Source organism: Copadichromis virginalis, linkage group LG23 (genome assembly GCF_057382275.1).
Source record: "Copadichromis virginalis isolate Kocher_CV1m ecotype Utaka linkage group LG23, C_Virginalis_male_GT1.1, whole genome shotgun sequence".
Classification (NCBI taxonomy): domain Eukaryota; kingdom Metazoa; phylum Chordata; class Actinopteri; order Cichliformes; family Cichlidae; genus Copadichromis; species Copadichromis virginalis.
In genome coordinates this window covers 5675422-5700150 of record NC_140639.1, presented here as the reverse complement: position 1 = coordinate 5700150, position 24729 = coordinate 5675422, and the positions used below count along the sequence as shown (strand labels likewise).

Genomic DNA, 24729 nt, shown 5'->3' with positions numbered 1-24729 from the left:
AGCCTCAGGGTGCTGGACTTGGGGTGAAACCCTCCATGCATGGTAAGGAGCTTTCTTGTCTTTATGTCAGTGGCTTCTATCTCCTCCTTTGGAGGAGATATATATATATATATATATATATATATATATATATATATATATATATATATATATATATATATATATATATATATATATATATATATGTAATGTAATACTATGAAAATAAGAGTTTTTGTCAGGCTGTGGAGGTGTTCCTTATGTGGTTCAAGGCCACATCATTTGCATATGCAAATAACACAAGGACGTCCTTCTGTCTCAAATATAATGAAGTATTTAAAGAGTGAAGCTGTCAGTGATGTGTCCCACTGCTCTTCAGGATCTCAGCCTGCCTTTTGTCTCATCATGTTTGCCCACTTTAACCTGGCAATACTCACTGTTTTGCTGATTCTTCATGATCAAGGTAAGATTACAGATAGATGTATTATATTATGTAATTCATGAAGAGATCTGCTTTGCCTCTGTGCAGCAGTGATTGCATAGAATAAGTTATATGATGGATAAATAAATTTATAGCATACAGATAAATATTATGGAATACCACTGGTTATGAAGCAGAACTGGTGAAGACACATTGAGTTCTGTCCTCACAGAGTTTCATAAAGGCATACAGGGGCTCCCCCAATAGTGTGCCTTCATCAAAGCATCCATTATGTATTGCATCATGTCTGAACTATAAGACAGTATGTTTTTGTTTTATAAGGTATTTGATTTTTATTTCAGTCCACACAGGGGAAATCATCGGTGGCCATGAGACCGTGCCACATAGCAGACCGTACATGGTGCTTTTACAGCAGAACAAGGCAAATGGTCATTCAGGACACTGTGGTGGCTTCCTTCTGAATGAGAATTTTGTGTTGACTGCAGCCCACTGCCATGCTGAGTAGGTTAAACACACTTTATGTTTAACTACCAGAGATTCTAATGCCCCTAATAAGATAAGTCTTGAAACTGGGAAATATGTTTTATGATGGCTCCATATATGTTTATTTTATTGAACACAATATATAAATAAATAATCTCTTTATTGTCACTTAACAGTTTTGCTCTTATTGTATTTCAGAACGTACAAAATATTCCTGGGTCTTCACAATTACCATGATATGAATGGTGTACAACACCTGCATGTGGAGAAAGCCTTTCCTCATGATGACTACGATGCAAATACTTTTGAAAACGATATAATGGTCCTTAAGGTAGGAGAAGCAAATGACTTCATTTGTGCTTAATAACATGCCATAAGTAATAATGGTTAATTACTGTAATGATTTATCATTTAATATATTTAATTTAGATAAGCATCAAAATGCTATAATTCTAATATCTAATAAACCATTTTTTAATCTCTGCTCTTTCCTTAAGTTGAAGTCCAAGGCAGAATTTAACGATAAAGTGAAGTCCATTGCTCTCGCAGACCATGGCGATGGCTCTCTGCCACAATCATGTGTCGTCTCTGGCTGGGGAAGAACAAAAGAAGGAAGCCATATGTCTTTGAAACTCCTGGAAGCTAATGTAACCCTGACTGATGATGAGAGGTGTGCTATGGAAATGTTTTACTGCTCTAAGGGCGAGACTGGACCAGGCAAGGTAAGTACTTTTTTGTAACGTAACATGAAAAAATTTAACTTTTAGTCAGAAACGATCATTTTTTTGCACATGTATTAATGCTTTTCAGGGAGACTCTGGTGGTCCATTAGTCTGTGGAGATGGAAAGGCATATGGGGTGGTGTCCACCAGCAGTAGCCCAACTCCCAGTGCTTCATCAATCCATAGGTATACTAAGATACCCACCTACAAAGTATGGATCAATTCCATAATCAATGGTAATGGGAAATACTAATACGTCGAATGCGTGATGGATCATGTCACAATATTTGCACCACTGAAGTAAATCGCTCTTAAATGAGATTAGAATAAGGTTCAATCCCCAAAATACTTATCCCAATCACTGTAAAAAGACAAAATAAAAAAACAACAACCCAAAAACAAAAACGTAACATCATACAGCAAAAAAAAAGTGTTATTGTGATTACTTTTTAAAGCATATTTTTCTGTATCCAGTTATTGAGCTTTTTTAGATGTGACATGTGTGGATATGGTACTACTTTGCTCTAAATAAATAATAATAAAGTATATCAAAGGTGTGTGATATTTGCTTTTAAAGCTTTCCCACTGCATTTTCTCAGTACTTGGGACCCCCTGTTTTCCTTCGACAAGAATGATATATCAGACACTAACTTTCATTACCACAAATGAAGTTGAATTTAAAACTATTTAGGGGAGCTTATTTGTACATGTTTAGGATAATATTATGAATTGAGCAAAAAATTTATATTTGTAACATTTTATTTTAAAACATTCAAGTTTAAGCCAACGTAAAATCTACAGTGGGGCAAAAAAGTATTTAGTCAGCCACCGATTGTGCAAGTTCCCCCACCTAAAATGATGACAGAGGTCAGTAATTTGCACCAGAGGTACACTTCAACTGTGAGAGACAGAATGTGAAAAAAAAAAAATCCATGAATCCACATGGTAGGATTTGTAAAGAATTTATTCGTAAATCAGGGTGGAAAATAAGTATTTGGTCAATAACAAAAATACAACTCAATACTTTGTAACATAACCTTTGTTTGCAATAATAGAGGTCAAACGTTTACTATGGTTTGCACACACAGTAGCTGGTATTTTGGCCCATTCCTCCATGCAGATCTTCTCGAGAGCAGTGATGTTTTGGGGCTGTCGCCGAGCAACACGGACTTTCAACTCCCGCCACAGATTTTCTATGGGGTTGAGGTCTGGAGACTGGCTAGGCCACTCCAGGACTTTCAAATGCTTCTTACGGAGCCACTCCTTTGTTGCCCGGGCGGTGTGTTTTGGATCATTGTCATGTTGGAAGACCCAGCCTCGTTTCATCTTCAAAGTTCTCACTGATGGAAGGAGGTTTTGGCTCAAAATCTCACGATACATGGCCCCATTCATTCTGTCCTTAACACGGATCAGTTGTCCTGTCCCCTTGGCAGAAAAACAGCCCCATAGCATGATGTTTCCACCCCCATGCTTCACAGTAGGTATGGTGTTCTTGGGATGCAACTCAGTATTCTTCTTCCTCCAAACACGACGAGTTGAGTTTATACCAAAAAGTTCTACTTTGGTTTCATCTGACCACATGACATTCTCCCAATCCTCTGCTATATCATCCATGTGCTCTCTGGCAAACTTCAGACGGGCCTGGACATGCACTGGCTTCAGCAGCGGAACACGTCTGGCACTGCGGGATTTGATTCCCTGCCGTTGTAGTGTGTTACTGATGGTGACCTTTGTTACTTTGGTCCCTGCTCTCTGCAGGTCATTCACCAGGTCCCCCCGTGTGGTTCTGGGATCTTTGCTCACCGTTCTCATGATCATTTTGACCCCACGGGATGAGATCTTGCGTGGAGCCTCAGATCGAGGGAGATTATCAGTGGTCTTGTATGTCTTCCATTTTCTGATGATTGCTCCCACAGTTGATTTTTTCACACCAAGCTGCTTGCCTATTGTAGATTCACTCTTCCCAGTCTGGTGCAGGTCTACAATACTTTTCCTGGTGTCCTTCGAAAGCTCTTTGGTCTTGGCCATGGCGGAGTTTGGAGTCTGACTGTTTGAGGCTGTGGACAGGTGTCTTTTATACAGATGATGAGTTCAAACAGGTGCCATTCATACAGGTAACGAGTGGGGGACAGAAAAGCTTCTTACAGAAGACGTTACAGGTCTGTGAGAGCCAGAGATTTTCCTTGTTTGAGGTGACCAAATACTTATTTTCCACCCTAATTTAGGAATAAATTCTTTACAAATCCTACCATGTGGATTCATGGATTTTTTTTTCACATTCTGTCTCTCACAGTTGAAGTGTACCTCTGGTGCAAATTACTGACCTCTGTCATCATTTTAAGTGGGGGAACTTGCACAATCGGTGGCTGACTAAATACTTTTTTGCCCCACTGTATGCTGTCATTGATGTTAAAATACACTAAGATAAACTTAATGGTGATTAGTGCTTTAAGATATTCATACCAGTGTTACAAACCAGGCAAAGTACATCTGTACAAAGGCAAAATTGTGTTTTAATATGAAACTACACAGAGACTACACAGAAATACACTGCACTAATGTTTTTGTTGGCTATCGCTTCCGTTGAGTCCCCATGTATTCATATTATACCTGTAGATCAGCTTCTTCTAATTTGGTTCACTAGTCAGTTTTCCCATGTTTTATCTGGCACCTTTCAGTTATTATACAACCCCAGCTGCAAATAAATTGGGAGGGTGTGTAAAATGTAAATAAAAACCAAATGCAATTATCTGAAAAACACAATATCCTATATTTTATTCACACTAGATCATTGAAAACGTAGGAATAATTGGGCTCAGGAGCACTTCTGGAAATCAGTATTTAAGAACATGGGTCACTGGGGCATTTACAAATGCATGTTAAAGCAAAGAGGAAGCCATATCCAATCCATGACCCATAAACGCTGCCATCCTTTCTGGGGCAAAGCTAATTTAAAATGGACTGAGGTAAAGTGGATTACGTTCTTTAGCTATTAGTAACATTAACAATGAACGGTAGAGGTTTTAGAGCAACATATGCTCTAAAACTGAAAATGTCTTTCAGAGAAAGCTTCACATATTTCAGCAGGAGAATGCTAAATAGCATACGGCGTGTATTACAACAGCATGGCTTGGCAGTAGAAAAGACTGAACTGGCCTGCCTGCAGTCCAGGCCTTTCACTAATTGAAAACATTTGGAGCATCATGAAAAAAAACATGACAACGACAAGAATGGGACAGCATTTCTCCCACGAAAGTGCAGCAGTTGGTCTCCTTGGATGTCAGATTTTTATGGACAGTTGTTAAAAGAGGAGATGCTACACAGTGGTAAACATGGCAATGTCCCAACTTTTTGCTGCCATAAAATTCAAAAAGCTCTCATTTTTTTTTCAGTTTAAACATTTGATACATTATCTGTTTTGTAGTATCAATAAAATATAGGCTTTTGACAACTGCAAATCATTGTATTCATTTTTTATTTACATTTGACACATTTCTCACTTTTTGGAACAGAGGTTGTTTGTATTATTTGCATAGTATGAGATGTTCTGTTTACATTCCTCATAGATAGATAAATGATTCAACGTGCTATCTAGTTATATAAACAAAAACAAGGGACTTTGGCCTTTTAGTAAACATGTTCAACCATCTTATGTCTATTATGTCTAATATAAGGATAATTTATGTAACATGGATGACTGTTCAAATCCTCATGACTAACCTTTTTGAACTTGGTAATGTTTTACCTCTAGTGCCACCATGAGGTGGTTTTCTTTTTTACATTGTTGCAGTTAAAGAAATATTAAGACTACATACATATACACATATTTACATACATAATATTAAATTCACTTGTAAAAAGTAAAATAAAAGGTTTTATATATTTATTAGATACATTTGTTCATCCGTTTGTCAATAAAATGTCTAATTTGCTAACCAGATGGCATTTGAGCATGTTGACAATAAGACTCACTCAAGTTCAAACTGACCATACAAAAGTGGTTTGAGTGAACTTGAATGTGACATGGTTTTTGGTTCCAGACAGGCTGGTCTGAGTATTTCAGAAACTGGTATTTTCCCACTCAGCCATCTAAAGTGTTTTTCATGATCCAAGCTAGAGCAGCACCTGATGCGAGAGTTTAGAGAGGAATGGTCAGACTGCTGAGTGGGTAGGAAGGAAACAGTTACTAAAATAAGACCAAAAGTCTGAGGCATTTTGTTACATGTAATATTGAATAAACACTCAATAATATGCTAATTTAAAAGTGCTCTATTAACCCGAGAAGCATTACAATGCTGTAAACATGATGGTAATATTTAATGTTATTTCTGGTCTTTCTTTAAGTTGTGGTCCAAGGGAGAATTTACCTTATATGTGAGACTTGTCTTTGGCTGGAGATGAACAGAAATCGATAAACACGCCTATTTAAAACTGTAATGTAACCCTGATTGATGATGAAAAGTGCTCTAGGAGAACTTTTACTACTAGAAACTTAACAAACAACAAGCTTTTGCTCAGAAATTATGATTAATTTACTGTTTACTTGATGCAGTCACTAAATTCTATTAATATACTTTTAGAGATTGATGCTCCATTATTCCATCTTTGGAGATGGCCCAGATGGCCTGGCCTATAGTCATACTAAGCAGTGACTAACATGGTGTTTTGAATGTATTAATGTTCATAGTTTGGTACCCCTTTTTATTTTGCTTTTAGTGCCACCATGTGGCAGTTTCCTTTTTTACATTGCTGTAATTAAACTCACATCAAGAGAGAGACTAACAACACATATAGTGTTCACATATTCACATACTCAGTATTCTGTACACCTAAAAAAACAAACAAACATAAAAACCCTAAAACTTTTATATTTCATTAGTAGCCAGTGATTATCGACCACCATTTTACACTAAGTACACCTGTTGAACTGCTTAGTAAAGCAATTATCTAATCAGCCAATCATACACCAGCAACCCAAAGCATTTAGGCACGTAGACATGATCAACATGGCCTGCTCGAATTCAAATTAAGCATTAGAATAGGGATGGAAATGGAGGTGACTTTGAACTTGGCTGTTTGTGCCAAGGTCCGAATGACTGGCAACTGGTCTGAGAATTTCAGAAGCTATTAATTTTTTGAGATTTCTCCACATAAGCTCAAAGGTTCATATAAAAAGATCTGAAAAATTGAAAATATCCACTATGTGGTATGTCATTGGATGAAAATTCATCGTTGTTGCCACAGGTCAGAGCACAAAGGCCAGAGTGCTTCAAGTTGAGAGGAAGGCAACAGTAACTCAAATAACCACAGCAGCAGGAGAAAACTACAGCGCTGTCAGCTAAGAACAGGAGACTGAGGCTATAACTCATGTCATATCACCAAAATGTACAACAGAAGACGGGAAAAATATGGTCGAATAAATCTTGATTTCTGCTGTGACTTTTAGACGTAAGTTCAGAATTTGGCATGAACCACATAAAAGTATAGATCGATCCTGCTTAGGATCAAATGTTCTCAGTTTTACATTGCTGTAATTAAAAAAGCCTTCAAATACTATATACTTGTTCATAAATTTAGATTCACAAAACATGATACTGGAAACCCAAAAATAAAGGTTTGATGTTTTAATTGATGTTTCTTTTCAAATGAGGAAAACTACTTGACGCTGGCTCCTTGTCTAATACCGCTACGAGGTGAGGAGTCCAGAGATGGGGCTGGAGACTGTTCCAGGAAGAATATTTAACGCTTAACCTGATCTCTCATTCTTTTTCAAACCAGAGCAACACAATATTAAAATATATGACAATGATTTGGCATATTTATCGCTAAAAAACAGTAAAAACTTTAGAGTAGAAGTTAGTATTTTTATTTAAAATTATGAGAGTCAGTCACATCTAAGCCTTGGTTTTCATATGAAATCAACTTTTCTTTAAATATTTAGCAACTCTCGATTATATAACTAAAATATACATTGCAAAATTTTGTAACGAGTAATGACTATTAATGAATATTAATCATATTAATAACTGAAGGTTAGAGTTTTCAGAAAGAGCTAAAGCAAGGCTTGAGGCCTCTTCATAAATCAGCATACTGGCACAAGAATGGTGCAGACACTAGATGCCTACTTCAGTTACATTAATGGTGGACTCCATAACCAACTTTACATCTCATTACTGACTCCTCAAATGTGGGAAAAACAAGAATCTTCAGATTATACTTGAAATGTCATTTAGATACATGTGAATGGTCCTTCATGCTTCCTATGAGCATTATCTTAAAACCTTATATGTTCAGATAATAAATTCTCTTTTTTTTTCTTCTCATTTCAAGTATCCACCAACTCCACCAACAATATCCTTTTTTCCAGAAAAAACACAAACAAAAATAATAAAAGGATTTAAAAGATTATTTTTAAAAAGGACTGAAGCTTTGAAAAATCATCTAACTCCACTGAAAGATTGGAACCTACTTTTTAAAAGCTGTTCTGTCCTTTAATATCCAAAATCTGCCACAGGTGTTTACTTCAGATGAGTTTAGGTGACACTGGAGTATAGCATGTGATTCAAATATTTTCATAATCACCAAGCCATCCAGTGTCCTGTCATGCCCCATGAATAAGGACATTGTCATCTTGGATTCAAGCACACTCATCACTCATCGCAACAGAAGTTCTTCACAAGATCAAAACAATTATTGTACAGCCTACACTACACTGAACAGCATAGTGCTTATTTGCAGTAACCTGAACCTCTAAGGTGACAAGAGGGCCCAAACTAACATAACAAAGGCAATGAATGCTCTTCCTGTTGTGGTTGAGGGTTCTGCTTTTTCCTTTAATTTGTCATCTCTCTTCTGTACCGTACAGTCATTGCCTTGAAAAACAAAACAAAACAAAACATAATGCAATTCTGTGTTATTCCACTAGGTGGCAGTATGTGTACGATGGCCCAGTCCCTTACAGTAAACCGCTTTCTCAAACTGTGGGTTAGGTTAAGGAACACCTTGCAGTTTAAGCCTTGTGCTGCTGAGATTACAAATCAGTGATGCATAAAAAACAACAACAACAACAAAAACAAAAACAAGAAGGGCACAAAAATGTTTGAATAAAAAGATGAATCATTCTCACCCAAAAGGAAAGCTGAAATGCAAGAGTACAAAATTATTAAAATGTAAACAGTAAACACCCCCGACCTTCTCACCTCAATCATACACACACTATAAAGTGGAAAGACAATGACTGTTTTACTGTTGACTGAACTTACAATTAAAGGGCCACGACACAAACTTTTGCTTGCAGCAAGCTATTCTGAAACTGTAGTTGTGGACTGACTCTAAACAAATTGTGCTTAGTGCAAGCAATTAAGATTAGAAAGTTAAGACCACAGTCAGGTTAAAAATAGAAGACGATAGTGCTGCAGTAAGCACTCTAACTTCTGAACTACCCTGTTTCTACCTCAGCACCTCCTACACAAGCGCACCTCATGGCTTCCTGTTCAACACCACAGTTTTCCATTGTGGTAGACTCAGGGCTGTCAAGCTTCACTGACAGTTTCAGTCAGGTGAGAAGCTGCAAAATGGGCACGAGAGATATACTTTTTTAAAAAGTGCACATAAGATCTGCATTTGTGCTTCTTTAAAATACATATATATATATATATATATATATATATATATATATATATATATATATATATATATACATATAAATCTTCTTTGTTGTTACATGTAATTTTACTGATTTTGTACAATGGAATTTTCATATCAATCAATATGCCTAGAAGGAAATTAATTAGGACGAGTAAATCAACAATAAGGTTAGCCTGTGTGCATGCGTGCGTGCATGCATGTGTGTGTGTGTGTGTGGGCGAGAATGTGTGTTCTTCAGATATACAAAATTATAATCGCTTTTGCTATTTTTGCAATGTCATTTATAAAATTCATTGAAATGACAGAAGAGGGCACTCTCAGTAAACCTAATAAAGGCCAGCGAGGACCAATACCTTCTGTGAGAGCTTCATTGACTGCAGCCTGTGAGTGCTGTGTCTTGTACTTGACTCTCTGTTTGATGTTGATTGCTATTCCGGAGCTGCAGCTTTGCAGAGGCTTTGGTGTTTCAGTGCCTCAGTGGTCAAATGCAACTGTGATGTTGAGTTTTTTGTATTTGATGATTATATAGCTATGATCATTTTCGATTTTTTTAAGTTTTTGTTTCTTTTCATTATTTTGCTTCATATTACAATGCATATTTGAATTCCAGCACAGATATGCCACAGCTAACAATTCTATCAAATGAAGTAAATCTATAAGTAGTTGTATTTTATTCCTTTTTCTTAACCTCAGAGCTACGGGGAGTACATAAATGTAGTAGCATGCTCTTGAACTGATAGATAATGAACTGAAGATAAGGATGCAAAAAGCTGCTTGTGTATCTTTAAGAGGCAAGATCACATTGTTATTCTGGGTTTGTCCACAAGCCGACTGTGGAGGTGGACAGATAGTGGTTCTGAGGGTGGTGTGCGGAGGAGGAAGAGGGTGTGGGAGGGGCGAGTGTAGGAGTCTCCTAATATGAGTCTCCAGGGGCCAGTATGGATTAGAAAGAGAAGGGGGAAAAGAGAGAGAGAGAAAGAAATAGAGAGAGTGAAAGCGACTACAGAGATGTGGATAAGATGTCCTTTAGATGCATCCCATGTTTTACAGCACATCCAAGGAGGCAGAGATTGATCCTGTGTTCCCCTCTCTGCTACAATGGTGTTGCAGGCTGAACACTCAAGGCTAAGCTACCCATTAACGAGCCAATAATTTGTGTCATTATGTGAAGACTGCAGCTGGTGCTACTGATGCACTGCTTCTCACATGTCAATGCTGAAGACTGAAAGGAGTCTTAGCACTGCTCATTATAAAGCCGGCCTCTCATCCCTGCTTCCATCCTTTGTCTTGGAAGCATGCATGGCAAAAAAGGCTTGGCCTGGATAGCTTATTTATTTCCTCCCCAGCTCCCCCTTTTTGAAACACAGCATGCTCAATATAAAATCAATGTATTAAGTGTTCTCAAGTATGCAGAGTGACGTGCTGCCATTCCCACTCTATGCCTTTGGCTGTGATTACAGCTAATTTGAATGATTGAAATGCTTCCATAGTGGAACTGGAGTGAGTGAAGTGAAGGGCTCACACAGATGAAGGGGGAGGAGGCGAGAAAGGCTTGGCTCTACTCCAGGTGGAGGAGGTGAGTCATTCCCCACACAGATAGACAGTCTATCAGTGTGTGTGTGCACGTGTGTGTGCATGTGCCCAAATTGTTGCTGAGAGAGTAAAATAGTGCAGTGAGCAACATTATATCTTAAGAATGAATGCCATTGTAGGCACACAGTGCTTTGTTGTATGTGTTTTTGCAATTTTCTGTTTTGATTAAAATGGATATCTTCGGCTAATCTGTGCATTGCACAGATGAAAAGAGAGAATACCAGTGGTCTTAGGTGGGCTGACTTTACTTTCCAAAGTGGGTGTAAGATTCACAAGGCTCCACATAAGCAACTGTAAACAAGGGTTTCAGTAGTATTTGGCAGATAATATGAGCTTGTGAGCTGTTGAGTATGTTGCGGTACATCCTAGAGTATACCTCCACTTTTTTTTTTAAATGTCTGTTTAGTAAAAAAAAGGCCTTGCCATAATTGCAACATATTTCTTAAGCATGCATTGTTCTATAACACAAAAAGTGCCCTTATTTCATGAATTATGCATGCTAAATAAATACATTAATATGTGCAAAACTCTGCATATCACTTGTTGATTTGCTGATGTTGCAGTTGCACAGTGACTCTGCTTTTCAGGCCACCCGATTCCGGCACTAAAGGTGGGCGTCAGATTCATTGGGCTTCAGCATCAAAGTAAACAAAGGTAGTGAGAGGTTTCAGTAACCGGTCCTTGTGTCCCTCGTGTCAGATCGTAATCTTTTATCTTACAAAGCTAGCGTACTTAGTTTGAAAGTTATTTTTGGGAAAGTGGCAAATTATTTAGGTCTTTACCGCAAAAAGACACAGAAAGGAAAACACCCACCTACAGCGATTGTCTAGGCACATTCACATGGGTCTTATTGTTCCTGTCTGCTCTTGAGATGTATTCTTTCTTCCTATCAAGTAGTGTAGACACATATCTCACTATATTCAAAGGGTATTTCTGGATGGCTGCAAGCAAGTTGCTGGTTCCTTGTCTTGCATCGAGGGAGGGGTGTACACAAAGAGCCATTCTGTTCTAGACAAAGCAAACAAGCAGGAATACAACTCTACTGCCTTCTTCCACCCCCGCCTGCCCATGCACCCCAGCCCACTAGCCTGTGTCTTCCCTCTGTCTCTCTTAGCCACATCAATCAATCAATCAATCAATCAATCAATCAATCTATCTATCTATCTATCTATCTATCTATCTATCTATCTATCTATCTATCTATCTATCTATCTATCTATCTATCTATCTATGTCTGTCTCCACCAACGCCATTGAGAAAGCACAAATAAAAAGTTGTTGTCATGGAAACCTGCCGTGCCTTTCCTCCTCTCCCCTCATCACCCCCTCAGCACGCTCAAACTTGGAGACACACTTGCGCGTGCACACACACATACACAACAATCTCATTCTAGAACACTCAAGAGAGGAACAATTTCAAGAGGCAATGCAGAAAAAAGGACTTCTGACTTTTAGACAGGCAGAGTGAGAATACAGACAAACACTAGAAAATACTACAAATTGTTGACAGTGGAAACCACTGATGTACAAGTCAGGTCATAAAGACAGTGCTTTGTTTTGTTCTCTGTAAATGAACTCTGTGTATACCTGCTTGTTTAGCATAGATGTAGGAATCTAATTAGAGCATATGACGAGTGGGGAAGTAAAACCAATAAAAAGATGCAAATAATGTTAAAAGTATTAATACCTAGAGATTAACTTGTTTTAAGTTAATCTACTCACCTGGTTACTTGCCAGTGATCATATTTGTACAAGAGGGTGGAGTTCTAATTTATGAATGAACTCTGTATAGTTTGGATACAAGGCTCCATCCATAATAAGAACAGGAGTAGCCCTCCTCAGTGAGCCACCAAGTAAAGGGCAGTCTTCAGATGGAGCAGCAGCTGGTCCGCTGCTGCCGCCACTGTTGTTACTGATGTTGATTTTGTCCCTGTGGTGGCAACGTGGTCCTTAGAAAACCAGCTTCCTTTGCTGTCTTCTACGAAATCACAGAAATGCACATTTACGCTCACATGCAGACAAACACTAACACAGGTTGCCGTGGGTGTGTCCCCAGCTGCTCCTAGAACTGACGCACTTCCACTACGCCCCCCTACATCCTCCCAGTGGAAGGCACATGTCCCGCAGGCCTCCTTTCATTCAAGGTGAGACACAGATGAGGTGACAAGTTGCTACCATGACAACGCCTAGTTGGGTAAAGCCATGCAGCATGAGCCTACATGTTGGCTGATAATGAAATGGCCCCTCCTTTTTTCTCCTCTCCTTTCTTTACTGGAACAGAAGAAAGACAGAATAGCTATGACGGTGTTATGTTTATCATGTTGTTGTTGTTGTTGCGGTGTTATCAGCCTCTGTTGATTGGTAATGTGGGTGTGTTGGATTTGTAGATTCTGGTCAGGTGTCTAGCTCTCCTCAATCAATATCTAATCAATTCACTGGATGTAATTGCCGAGGTGCTGATTGCTTCTCTAAGCTCTTTCACCTGAAATGCATTTTCTTTTTTCTTTGGCTATTTTGTGGTTGGTTTTGTGCTCGATTCATTGCTGCTTTCAAGATCAGACACAGTGTAATTTCGGTGTTAGCTTGCCAAGAATTGATGAGCCTGTACTTCCCATCTCGGTCCTGATGTGATGCATTGAGCATGATTGGCATGTTGGGAGAGAAAATAAACCAAAAGAAAACAAAAGAACAAAGTGTTTGTCAAATTAGTCTATCATCCCCCCCAACAGCTAATGCATTTGATATGATAATTATGTTTGTTTATTTTCCAGCTACTTGTTACGCTAATTAGACTTAAACAAGCTTATTAGGCAGAGGTCTGCATGGGAGTTCGACTTTGTTGTCATGTTTATGGTGTAGGAAGTTTTGTTAATTTTTTTTGTTCCAATTTAATCACCAATTATAAACAATAAATTACTCTGGATGATCTATAGTAAGTGTTTAAACATGATACGAGTAATTCAATTTGACTTTAAGCAGGTGAAACACTAGAGCCTTTTACCATTAGGACAGCAAATTAAAACCAAAATTAATATTTTATCTGCATTATCATTGTGTCTTATAAAAAACCTTCACTCCACCTCATCCTGCTTCAAATATTGCATTCAGATGGACTGCACCACAACAGCACGTAGATAAGAAGCTACATTGCAGGTGACATTTAAAAAGAGTCACTACCTCACTAACCCCCTCATCTGCCTGTCCATTGTCAGCGTCCTCGGTGGCCTATAATGAGAATTTGTACGCCCAGGCCATTATAAATAGCCCATGTCCTAAATAAATGCAACACTTCTCTTTGGGTGCTATTTGGGCTCCATGATTCACGGTGATTCATGGCAGTGTGTGTTCTCTGTGTTCTCACACATGAGCTGGATGACCAGGGGGAGGAGATAAGGACTGCGACGGGAACATGGATCATGGGCACATGTGTGTAGTATTTGTGTGCTTGTTTGTGTAGGCTGTGCCACATGTACAAGTGGTAAATTGAACAAAGAGAGAAAGAGATGTGGAAACTGAAAGTGCACCGCTGAAGTGCCAAATTTTTCAGCCCACTTTTGAGCCCACTTTCAAAAATAACAGACCTACTTGAAGGAGGGAGGAAAAAATAGCAAACAGAAATGACCAATCATTTCTTTCACTGCAGTATTGAATGGCAATGATACCAGATACCACGTAGTGTGTGTGTAACTGTAAGTTTGTGTTAGAAATGTGTGTGGCGGGGGGGGGGGGCAAGTGTAGCTACTTAAAGAATAGAGAGCCTTGTTATCACGCAGCTGGTATTTTCCTACTGTGCATGCAAACTGTACATTACCTCCTTCATGGCTGTGATAGGCATAGTGATTGAGTTATGGACACCTATTTAATTGCACCCTGCTGTCTGTTGTGTATGCACCAGCAAGGTAAGAAGAGCAGACATGAACTAATAGACTGATACGAGAGCCAGCCGAGAGGGCACATTCTGTTCTCTACACTTTGCAACCTGATATATTGCCTGCTTGTTTAGCTTCTAATTATTTACTCTGATATCACTTGGCATCTGCTGCTGGGACTGTATGCGTGTTTGTTTTTGTGCATGCATGTGTGTGTCCATGTGCGATTGTGATTTCTAGAGCACAATATCTCCCAGTAGCCATGTGGGTGTGTGGTGGGTAGCTTAGAGTTACATTAATAGCCAAAGGGCAGGCAGGCAAGCAGGGAGGGAGGACATAGACAGGAAGGGGAAATACAGTTTGCTGGTCGCCCACCACTTCCTGTGTCTCTCCTACGTTCACAGCCCACGGACCAGAGCTGCTTCTAAAACCAGTTTGTTTGCTTGCACTGCAACAGAGATAAGAGTGAACAAAAGGTAAACACTGTGACAAATGGGTGAGGAATGCTATCAAAAAATACTGTGATGGGTTTGTCGCTATAGCAAAGTTATGCAATTTACTGGAGATGACTTACCAGCAATGCCCTACCCTTTCACTTTGGACTTGCCAAGTGTGTTCTAAGTGAGGCAGTCAAGCATTGCAGTAACAAATGTAACAAAGATAAAAAAGATAGCAAATTTTTTTTAATTAGTTTGTCAGCTTAATATAATTACTTCAGGCATGTGTGTCTTTTAATGAAATATCCAACAAAATCCTGTTCTTGTTAGAGAAAGTGGAGTCAAAGATGACACTACTTCGATCTCATAACAGTTGTAACAGTTGCAGTATTAAGACATATCCAGTAGAGGTCCTTCTCTCATTAACTGTTGGCAATTTTTTGTCTTGAAGTGGAGAACAGCAGCAAAAAGAGGTAAAGGTGAACTGCAGAAGTTTCAGAATTATAGCTATATGTAAAAGACACTCAGGTGATGATGTACTACAAGCACCGCTAGTTTCTGAACATTGTACCTTTGTAACTAAGAGATAATAACCTCAGTTTCTTTAATATGAATCTGGGGCATTTTTAGGCCTGTCAATATGTGCCACACCACTGTGCATTTACCTCCACTGCTGATAATATGCAGAGGCAGACAGATGCTGTTGAGTTGTGGTGATGCAGGGCGGGAGATTGAACCAGTGGATAAGAAGCCCCTGATTTGCACTCGTGCTGTGCGCTAGTAAGAGGCAAACCCCCTGCCCTTCTGGGATCCCACATCCCCATTGAACTTTCCACCCACTCACCAAGGAATGTGGAGAGAGGAAGAGAGGCGGGTGGGGGTGTAGGAGGCAGAAATGGGGGATATAGAGGAAGCAGAAGGACAAGGAGAAGAAAAAATTGAAATGGCAACAAAAGACCGAGCAAAGCAAAGTTTGAAATACAGTACTAAGAAATGGCCCCTATGATAATACTCAAAGACCTTTCACCAGACAGTTAGAGAACAGGGACAGGAGTGCAACTACAAAGCGAGCGATGACACATTGTGCGTATCCATGTAGGAGTGGAGGCTATTTGAGGGAATGCATGGCTGAAAATGTATGTTCACTTTATCTTCTTCTGGTCAGGTATGCTTCGACATGCATAAGATCATAATAAGATTACAATGACAAATACGTATGGATTTGCACACACAGAATCTGCAAGCATATGCGCTAAAGTGCACACATACAGATAGAGTTTGATCCCCACAATGCAATGCACATGCATACTTCAGTATCTGTGCATCTGTATGTGTGTAGCTGTGTGTATAGCTTTTGCTATTGTCCCATCCGTAAAAGCTTGTTTGTGCCACATGCCCTTAGGTGCTTGTTTCATTTTGTTTTTGACACCCAGTGTTGTCAACAAGTTGATAATGCCTCTCTCCATCACTATTCTCTCTTTCTGCAGACTTTCTCAGAGGACCTAAGCTCTGATGAAAGTAGGTGCCTTGGTACGCTTCTCATTGAATTAGGAATTCCACCGCGTAAAGTGGCAGCATTGTTGATGAAAGGTTAGAGCTGTTTCAAATTCTCCCCCCTAAATGAAAAGGCCCTCTCTCCAGCGGTTGTACAAAAAGAGGGATGACCAAAATGTCATCCCTCTTTTTGTTGCATCAGCTGTATATCTAAAGTGTCTGCAGCAAAATGCCAAAACGATCAAAGCCAAATAGGGAGGATAATACACACAGAGAGCACCTAGGCACTTTTTGTTAGGTTATCTACCCACAAACCTTAGTCAGACCTCATAAAAAGTCATTACACCCTCAGTGATAATTCTATGAATACCACCCATTTAATGATAAACATTTACATGGTGACAGTGAAAAGAAATGATCAGGTCTTTGCATTAGGGATTCGATTCGGTGGTTGAATTAGTGTCTGTTCAAGGGCAGAATGGAGGATTGGAAACTCAGGGGGTGTAACATGAAGAGATTTCATAAGAGGAGGCAGGTGGTGGTGACACAAGACATTAAAGCTTTCTCTCTCCCTCAGGATCAGTCTCTCCATCTTGCTCTTCCTGCCTTTTCTTCTTGTGCCTACCTTCAAACACACCTTTTGTGACATATTGTGTCCACTCACATCTACCTCACTTTGAGGTGTAGGCTGGAGGATTGAGAAGGAAAATGTTGCAATTTCAAAGATGAGAACGTAAGAGGCTGGATCCTTGACCTTTTTTGTCACTGCCCTCGTTCCATTCGCTCATGTACACATCACTACCGTTCTGTATTGTTTGTTGTTTAAAGAGCAGACATGCTATCTGCTTACCTCACCAACCTTCCACTTTGCTGGTGATGCCGGCTTTCTGTGTCTTACAGTGACTCACTAGAGATCAGAGCACTTCATGTTTGCTCCTCTTCTAAGCCAGTGACACCCCACAAAAGGGAGACATCATGCTTGAGATTCAGTCATATATAAGGATTATCAAAGGAACATGATGTCGGAAGGTAAACTTAAACTCTGTGTCTGCCCAACAGGCAGACAGAGCTGCAAGGCAGCGCAAACAGAATGGACGTATTTGCTTTTCATGTGAAAATCAATGGGCCCAGACAGATGGTGGCTTGTTTCCTCACTATTTACTCCCCGGCTTCATGACAAATGTCCTTGTTGCCCCTCCTGGGCTGACGGTGCACAGGTAAGCAGAAATCATCCCTCCCCTGCTCATTCTAAACGTATGACAGATGTCTCAGCTTTCACAATCTTTATTTCTTTCTTTTGTAGTAATTTTTGTTTCTCACATGAACACACACACAAGGCTTTTATTCATACAGTACAGTGGGTGACTCATAAAACTGAAGAGGAGACAGACAGCATCTATGGTCCATTACCACCAAAGATAGAGAGTGACAAATACGTTGATGAGTACTTCATGCCAGCCATGCCTGAAGTGTCTGAACTCTGAGGGAAGGTTAACTTGGCCCGGCTTATTTAAAAGGCTGATGTGTTAGGAAGAACAGCTAAACGAAAAAGGACTTGTCATTCTTTTCTGAACCTCACAGAGGATACCGCCAGTATGACTCAGAGATATTACAACAGACTGGCTGTGTGCCAAAGTAAGAGCCATAACGTTCATTCAAAGCTGAAAAGTAATGTTTTTTAGATCAGAACGCCCACTCTGAAGCCATTTTCCCTGGACACAGATTTACACAAATTGCTTTTACTGGAATCTGCCCCAGTTGAGACTGTATGTGAATATTTTTCCTTGTCTCAATCAGTACAAACTTCAGCACTAGAGGCAGGAATGATCCTCACTGGAATCAGACTGAGGTCTGCACTGCTGAATCTGTGGGTTTTAACAGAGCCTCGTATGGAATCAGACTTTCCTTCTGCTGCTCAGAGAGATATTTTTAGTCAGACAGTGGCACTTCCACTCAAGTAAAAGACGGCACAGAAGGTAACTTTGTCTGATTTCGCATTCACAGACAGACTGCTGGTCAAACAAAACTTATGGCAGGCAGCCTATAACAGGGTATGCTGCTGCTTCCTCTTTCTTTCTCTCCGTTGTGCAATAGAAGTAGGGCTGAGAAATATAGAGGGGGTGGATGGGGGTTGAAAGTCAGCATTCCAGCTGGATCGGAGTGGAGCAGAGGTTGCACGAGTAAAGCGCATGGGTGGAGGTGTGGGTGTTGCGGTGGCGGTAGTGCAGGGGCGTAGCAGAGTAAAGAGCAAACAGCAGTTCCTGATTCCACAGCCCTGAGCTCACCACCTTTGAGCTTGCTGCGAGCCACTCCTTTTCTCCTTCACACCATCCTTCTCCTCCCACTCCTCTCTTTGCTATATCTCTGAATCTGAGGTGTTAACTCCTTGTTGGGCAGTCTCAGAGTCATTGGCATATATGTCAGTTTTCAGGGAAGCCTAGGAAAGAGGCGGGTGTGCACTTAGGGACCTTTACTGGAAGCAAAGGCGTGTTTTCCAGTAAGGTTAAAATGATTCACTCTGCCAATGTTTTTAACCACTGGCAACACCTTGTTATCTTTATGGTAATTAACAGTGACCTAGCAAGGTAGATATGTCAGCATAATCTCTCTCTCTCTCTCTCTCTCTCTCTCCCTCTCTCTCTCTCTCTCTCTCTCTCTCTCTCTCTCTCTCTCTCTCACACACACACACACACACACACACATATAGACTGATATAACACAAGATCAATCAGTGAAGCAAGAAGCAAAACAAGAAAAAACAGGGCAGACTGAGGAGGAGCTCCGGATTGGTCATGCATGTGTTTCACCCATAAACACTGGGTTTAGTCAAGCTACGCTAAATCATGAACGTTGGCTATATTAGCTTTATAAATAATACCAGATTAGTGATAAAGCCAACTGTTGCAGTGTTAACCCATTTATCATCTTAGGCTTGTCCACAAAAGACCATTATTTCAGTGGATAATAAGATGCATTAAGCCAGACTGACAGGTGAATACAAGAATACCACAGGACACGAAATAGTGACACACATACTGTACAGTATGTCATGAAAGAGAATTAACATCCTAATATGGAAGGGTTTAGGAGAGGCAGTGGTGGTTGGGAGCATCTTGCACAACACAGTACCTGGAATGGACTGAGTAGGGCTTGGCAAATAAACAAGAACCCTGTGTACTGTCTTAACATAATGCACAGAAATGGTCATGTCTGCGGAGCATTACACAACCCAAGAAGCAGGCAGTGACATTTGAATGAGCCGACTGTCATTTGGTGACGTCTACAGGGCGGAAAAAGATGACCTTATGATAGATAAACTGTTGTTGTCTTTGTCTTGTTCTACCCCACCCATGCAATCTTGTTCTACCGCTTACTCCATTTAATGAAATAAACACAGCGCATGTGGTTGCATATTGTCCTCTGGCTGCTGGAGCTATAAAAAGATGCACTTGGCTGCATTTATTTATCAATGAATCTGGGCTGTGCCTACCCTGCTTTCACGCTGCAGGATCAGGTGGTATATGATTAAAGGCACTATTAGAGTTTGGCAGCTGTTGACTTTACTCTGTAACATCTCCTGGCAAAATGCACTCTAATGTGTTTGAGTTCCATTTGAACTTCAAGCTATCCCACTGTCCCATTCATGTTAATGAAAAATGTCCACCTTTAGAGAGCACACTACAATGTACAAGTGTAATTAGTGTGAAAAGAGTGATGTGATAATAGAATTTTCAGATATAAAACAAGGCATTGCTTTGTATTTTTTTTCTCCACTGTGGTATTTACTCGTACTTTCGCTTATTTTGTCTGGAAACTGAGACAAGAGGGTTAATGAACTGGGGTTTGTGCGCATCTGTGTGCTTCTGTGCCGATGGGTTTGCGGTACTGTGGTCCACACACAGAATAGGGGATGTCAATGTAAACACGGCCAGTCAGCGCAAAGGAATGTGTGAGGGAGGGGTACGGAAAGGAATGAAGGGGGAGGTAAACCGAATAGAGAGTGAGAGAGTGGTTAAAGTGGACATTTTGGTGTAAAAGTAGAAGATGAGAAGGAAATAAAAGTTGATGTGAGAAGTTGAGAAATGTGTGGGAGAAATAGATGCTCTTGAGTGGTTGGGGAAATAAAAAGTGATGAAGAAAAAGGACCAGAGGAGAAAAACATAAAGACTGAAGGAAAACTGGGTGAAGACAGGAGAAATGTCTTTAGAGTTGAAGACACAAAGAAAGGAGAGAGAAAGGGATAGAAGTGGGATGAGGAAACCCAGGAGTGGGATGGAGAAGCAGGGGGTATCTCACTGTGGAGGTTAAGAGATGGAAAGGGGGAGGATGTGGAGTGGTGAGGAGTGGTGAGATAGCAGAGTGAGAGAAGTTGGTAGAGGGCAGAGGTGAAGGCAGAGCATTCATTCATTCATGGGATAGCGTGACAAAGGAAAAGCCAAAAGAAACTTCAAAGGCCTTGGGAGGCCTTGATAGAGAGACAGGTTAGAGTTCTATAATCCAAAGAGAGCTTAAGGGCCAGCTACTCCAGCTCCTGGGGCTGCTGAAACTCATTTAGCCAGTGGGCCCCAGAGGCACCCAAGAGGGGCCAGGTCGTAACCAGAGGAGCTGTGAGTGACGAAGTGCAGAGGACTGAAGGCAGAACAAAAAAAACAAAGGCTGGAACACGTACAAAACAGGAAGGTATACTTAAACTGCCTTAATTTACCTGCAGAGCTACAGGTTTGGCACAAACACTACTTACAAAAGAAAATTTGTAAGATCATAAATACTAATATGACTTCTCAGTGCATCATATGCTATAGTTGGCTACTGTACAAAATTTTAAATGGTCCAAACAGATGGGTCTTCATCCTGAATCGAAGTGACACGATGGAGGTAGAAGGAGGGGCATGTCGGATGTCAGATCATCCAGTAACATGCTGTTCACATTCAGGAAAAGTTGAGGTTTTTTGTTTAAGCAATTATGTTTTACAATCACCCACATTGAATTCCTTCTTTGCTGACACATATGGAATTACTGTACTGGCTCTGAACCACCCAGAATGACAGAAAACCGTAAAATATGGGTTGGCTGTGCAAAAGGAGACACTCTTGTGACGAAGCTTCAGTGCCTGGTGCTAGCCTCTGAAGGGACTGAGTGTCAGCTGCAGAGTCGGAAAGTTGTCAAGACCAATGAGAGCATCAACCACAGCCTACATATTAACTGCATAAAAAAGCATTTGACATCTGGCAAGAAATCTATGAGCACTGAAATTTTCATGGGTGTGATGAATACATACATATATTCCTTTTATGTATTTAATGATGTGCGTGTTGTATGCCCGTACACTCATGTGTAAGTGTTTGTGTGTGCCTGTGCACGTATGTGTCTTTATGACGGAAAGCTGGGATGAATGAGTCATCCTGCATTAATCATACAGAAAAGCTTGGATCTCATTCACGTCTTTGCCAAACTGCCCATATGAAACTGACCACAGACCATGCGAATGTGAAGAGGCTTGAGATTGGGCACACTGTGTTCAGATAATAAAACCAAGACGAATGCCAACGTAATTGGTTGACTCAGACACAGTCATCAGAAAAACAGCCGCACGGGGTATCTTAAAGAAGAGAAAAGATACTGTCAACAATGTAGGCAGCAAAGAGGCTGTGGGTGTCTGAAGTTTTGTTGGAAAAAAAAAGAACACAGGAAGTACAATCAACAGCTGCAGGTAAGTGCTTAGGGCCATGCGAGATTGTAGGTGTGCCTATAATAGCAAAGGACTGTTTATGTGAGCTTCTGCTGTGAATGAGTGTGCACATGTGGGCTGCCTGCCCCTTCTGCTCTGTGTGGGCTCTGGGCGTTGGCTTGATTAATGTCTTTGAGCCAAGAACTTCTAAATGCTTTTAAGTGTGACAACAATAAGCAAATGCTCACATAGAAATAAAAAAAATGAAACTAAAATGATCAAGTAAGGGCCCAAAAACTGGCTGGTAAGCCACTGGCAACCTACAGTTACTAGGACAAAATGTGTATTTCCCAGCCAGTTAGTTGCTGGATTTTGCTGGCTGTTGCTCGGTGAAATCTGCTCCAAAGAGTGTGGTGCACCAAATATGATCTTCAGATGGCTTTGGTTGCTAGCAGATTGGCATGGTCACCTGTTGTTTGCTCCAAAGACACTAACTTGTCTAAAAAGCACTTCAATGAAGCTTGAAAAAGTGTGATGGAGACCAGAAACAGAGAGCAATGCCATCACAGTAAAGGATGTGCATTGTTGCATCAATCAATGCATTTCAAAAGGAACTCTTTGCTTTGAAGGCATATGGTCTCTGTTTCCAATTTACATTGCACTTTTCAGTTTCACCACCACTTGGCCAACAGTTTGTTAGTGTTTGCATATTAGCGTGTTTTCACACCTATATTTAATTTACTCTTCTCTGAATCTGCTAATGACATTTTAAATTTGTATTTTTTTCACAGTGATTTGATTTGGTTATAGAGGACATTCCAAGTGAACTCCAAGCAAACCAAAATGCGTCACTACAAAATGCTTATGAGCCAAATGTGTCTGAGGTGGAAGCAACAAAAGAAAATACAGGAAGAAGGTTTTGTTTGTAGACTACTGGAAAACATGGAGTATTTACATTCATTTCATGACTAATTGCTAGTCTTTAAAGACCTTTAGCACATCTATAGTAACCTGTTGCATCCCACAATGTAAAGCATATGTGACTGTGGGAAGTTTTTAGGTCAGACTTACAACGTACACTTGGTAGTTGGTTGGGATTAGAGATGGACCGATCCGATATTATGTATCGGTATCGGTCCGATACTGACCTAAATTACTGGATCGGATATCGGAGAAAAATAAAAAATGTAATCCGATCCATTAAATATCACGAAAGCACCTCACAAAACTTGCAACACGCCGTAACTCACCTCAGAACGTATGCATCACGTGATAGAGCAGCTGTGGCATGCGGGACCTGTCGGTGGTCTGGATAGCATGCAGAGCTTCGCTAGCAACCTGGCATTTCATCTCCGACAAAGTTATCCCCGAGAGAAGTAAAGCAAGTGTGTAAGTCCATCTCTGAATGTTTGTAAAGCATTCCCACGTTAAGCTTAACGAGCGACTGCCTCTTCTTGTTGCTACTTCAATCATGAAACTGCTTAATGATCAGCTGATCGGCTTTTCTGTCTCGAGTCCGTGTCTCTTGTTTGTTTTTGGCCCACTTTGCACCAGAAAGAGGAAACCAGCGGCTGAACAACAGCAGAACGTTTAAGCTTGATAAGCTGTTGTTAGAATTTATTTAATATTAATTTCTACACCAGGATCTTTTTTTATGTAGCTGACGCTGGTAACTGTGCAGGGGCGGATCTAGCAAAGTTTAGCCAGGGGGGCCGATAGGGCATTAACAGGGAAAAGGGGGCACAAAGACATACTTTTCTTTCTTACTCTCATTTAAAATGTCTAGCTTTTAATAAATAATTATCTGACACCCAAAGTTTTAATTTGATGTAAAATGAATAGAAGTCAATTACTGTATATAGTGACTATTAAGTCTAATATATACCCTAGTAAGCTATAGTACTTTTTACTTTGGGAAGGTACCATCTGTGCAGTCTGCAATTTTGTTGAAGAAAGATGTTGAATCTATTTAATATTTCTTGAAAAATAATTGATTTCTGTGCATTTTTTTTCACACTGCATCAAATTAAGGTTGATTACGTCGATTAAGCATCATGAGGTGGCGCGTGAGGGGTGGTTCCTTATTTTTTATTTATTTCTTTTTGTTGTTGCTGGGAGTTGGAACCCTATTAGTTAGGTTGCTTAATATTTACGCTAAGTACTCTTTAAAATACCAGAATAGGGAGGATGGTGTAGGTCTAAGTTTATTAGATTGATCAGTATTGCTGAACTATGAAATATTTTTTTTGTATACAGGTATAACAGAATAGCTTTAGTGTAGTTGTTGTTTTAAACTTGAGTATGAACTTGCAGACTTGCAAAATGCAGCAGGATATTTTAAAAAACAGTTTTGTTGATTAAAAAACACTATATCGGATTCATATCGGTATCGGCA

At 40.0% G+C, this 24729-nt stretch overlaps 1 protein-coding gene across 1 annotated transcript; it reads left to right on the top strand.

The window, feature by feature from the left end:
* Window positions 1-325: 325 nt before the first annotated feature.
* On the top strand, window positions 326-2197 carry LOC146680081 (granzyme E-like). The gene is made up of 5 exons (XM_085448352.1): window positions 326-442; window positions 763-922; window positions 1103-1235; window positions 1402-1626; window positions 1715-2197. Exons 1-5 carry the CDS (start codon window positions 385-387, stop codon window positions 1877-1879), a joined length of 741 nt encoding a protein of 246 aa, XP_085304478.1. The 5' UTR covers window positions 326-384; the 3' UTR covers window positions 1880-2197.
* The last annotated feature ends 22532 nt before the right edge of the window (window positions 2198-24729 follow it).

Bases quoted from the DNA above. Each gene is read 5' to 3' on its own strand.
- LOC146680081 (XM_085448352.1), top strand. From the start codon at position 385: ATGTTTGCCCACTTTAACCTGGCAATACTCACTGTTTTGCTGATTCTT. The intron at 443-762 runs GTAAGATTACAG...TTTTTATTTCAG, and splicing joins GCTGATTCTTCATGATCAAG to TCCACACAGGGGAAATCATC. The intron at 923-1,102 runs GTAGGTTAAACA...ATTGTATTTCAG, and splicing joins GCAGCCCACTGCCATGCTGA to AACGTACAAAATATTCCTGG.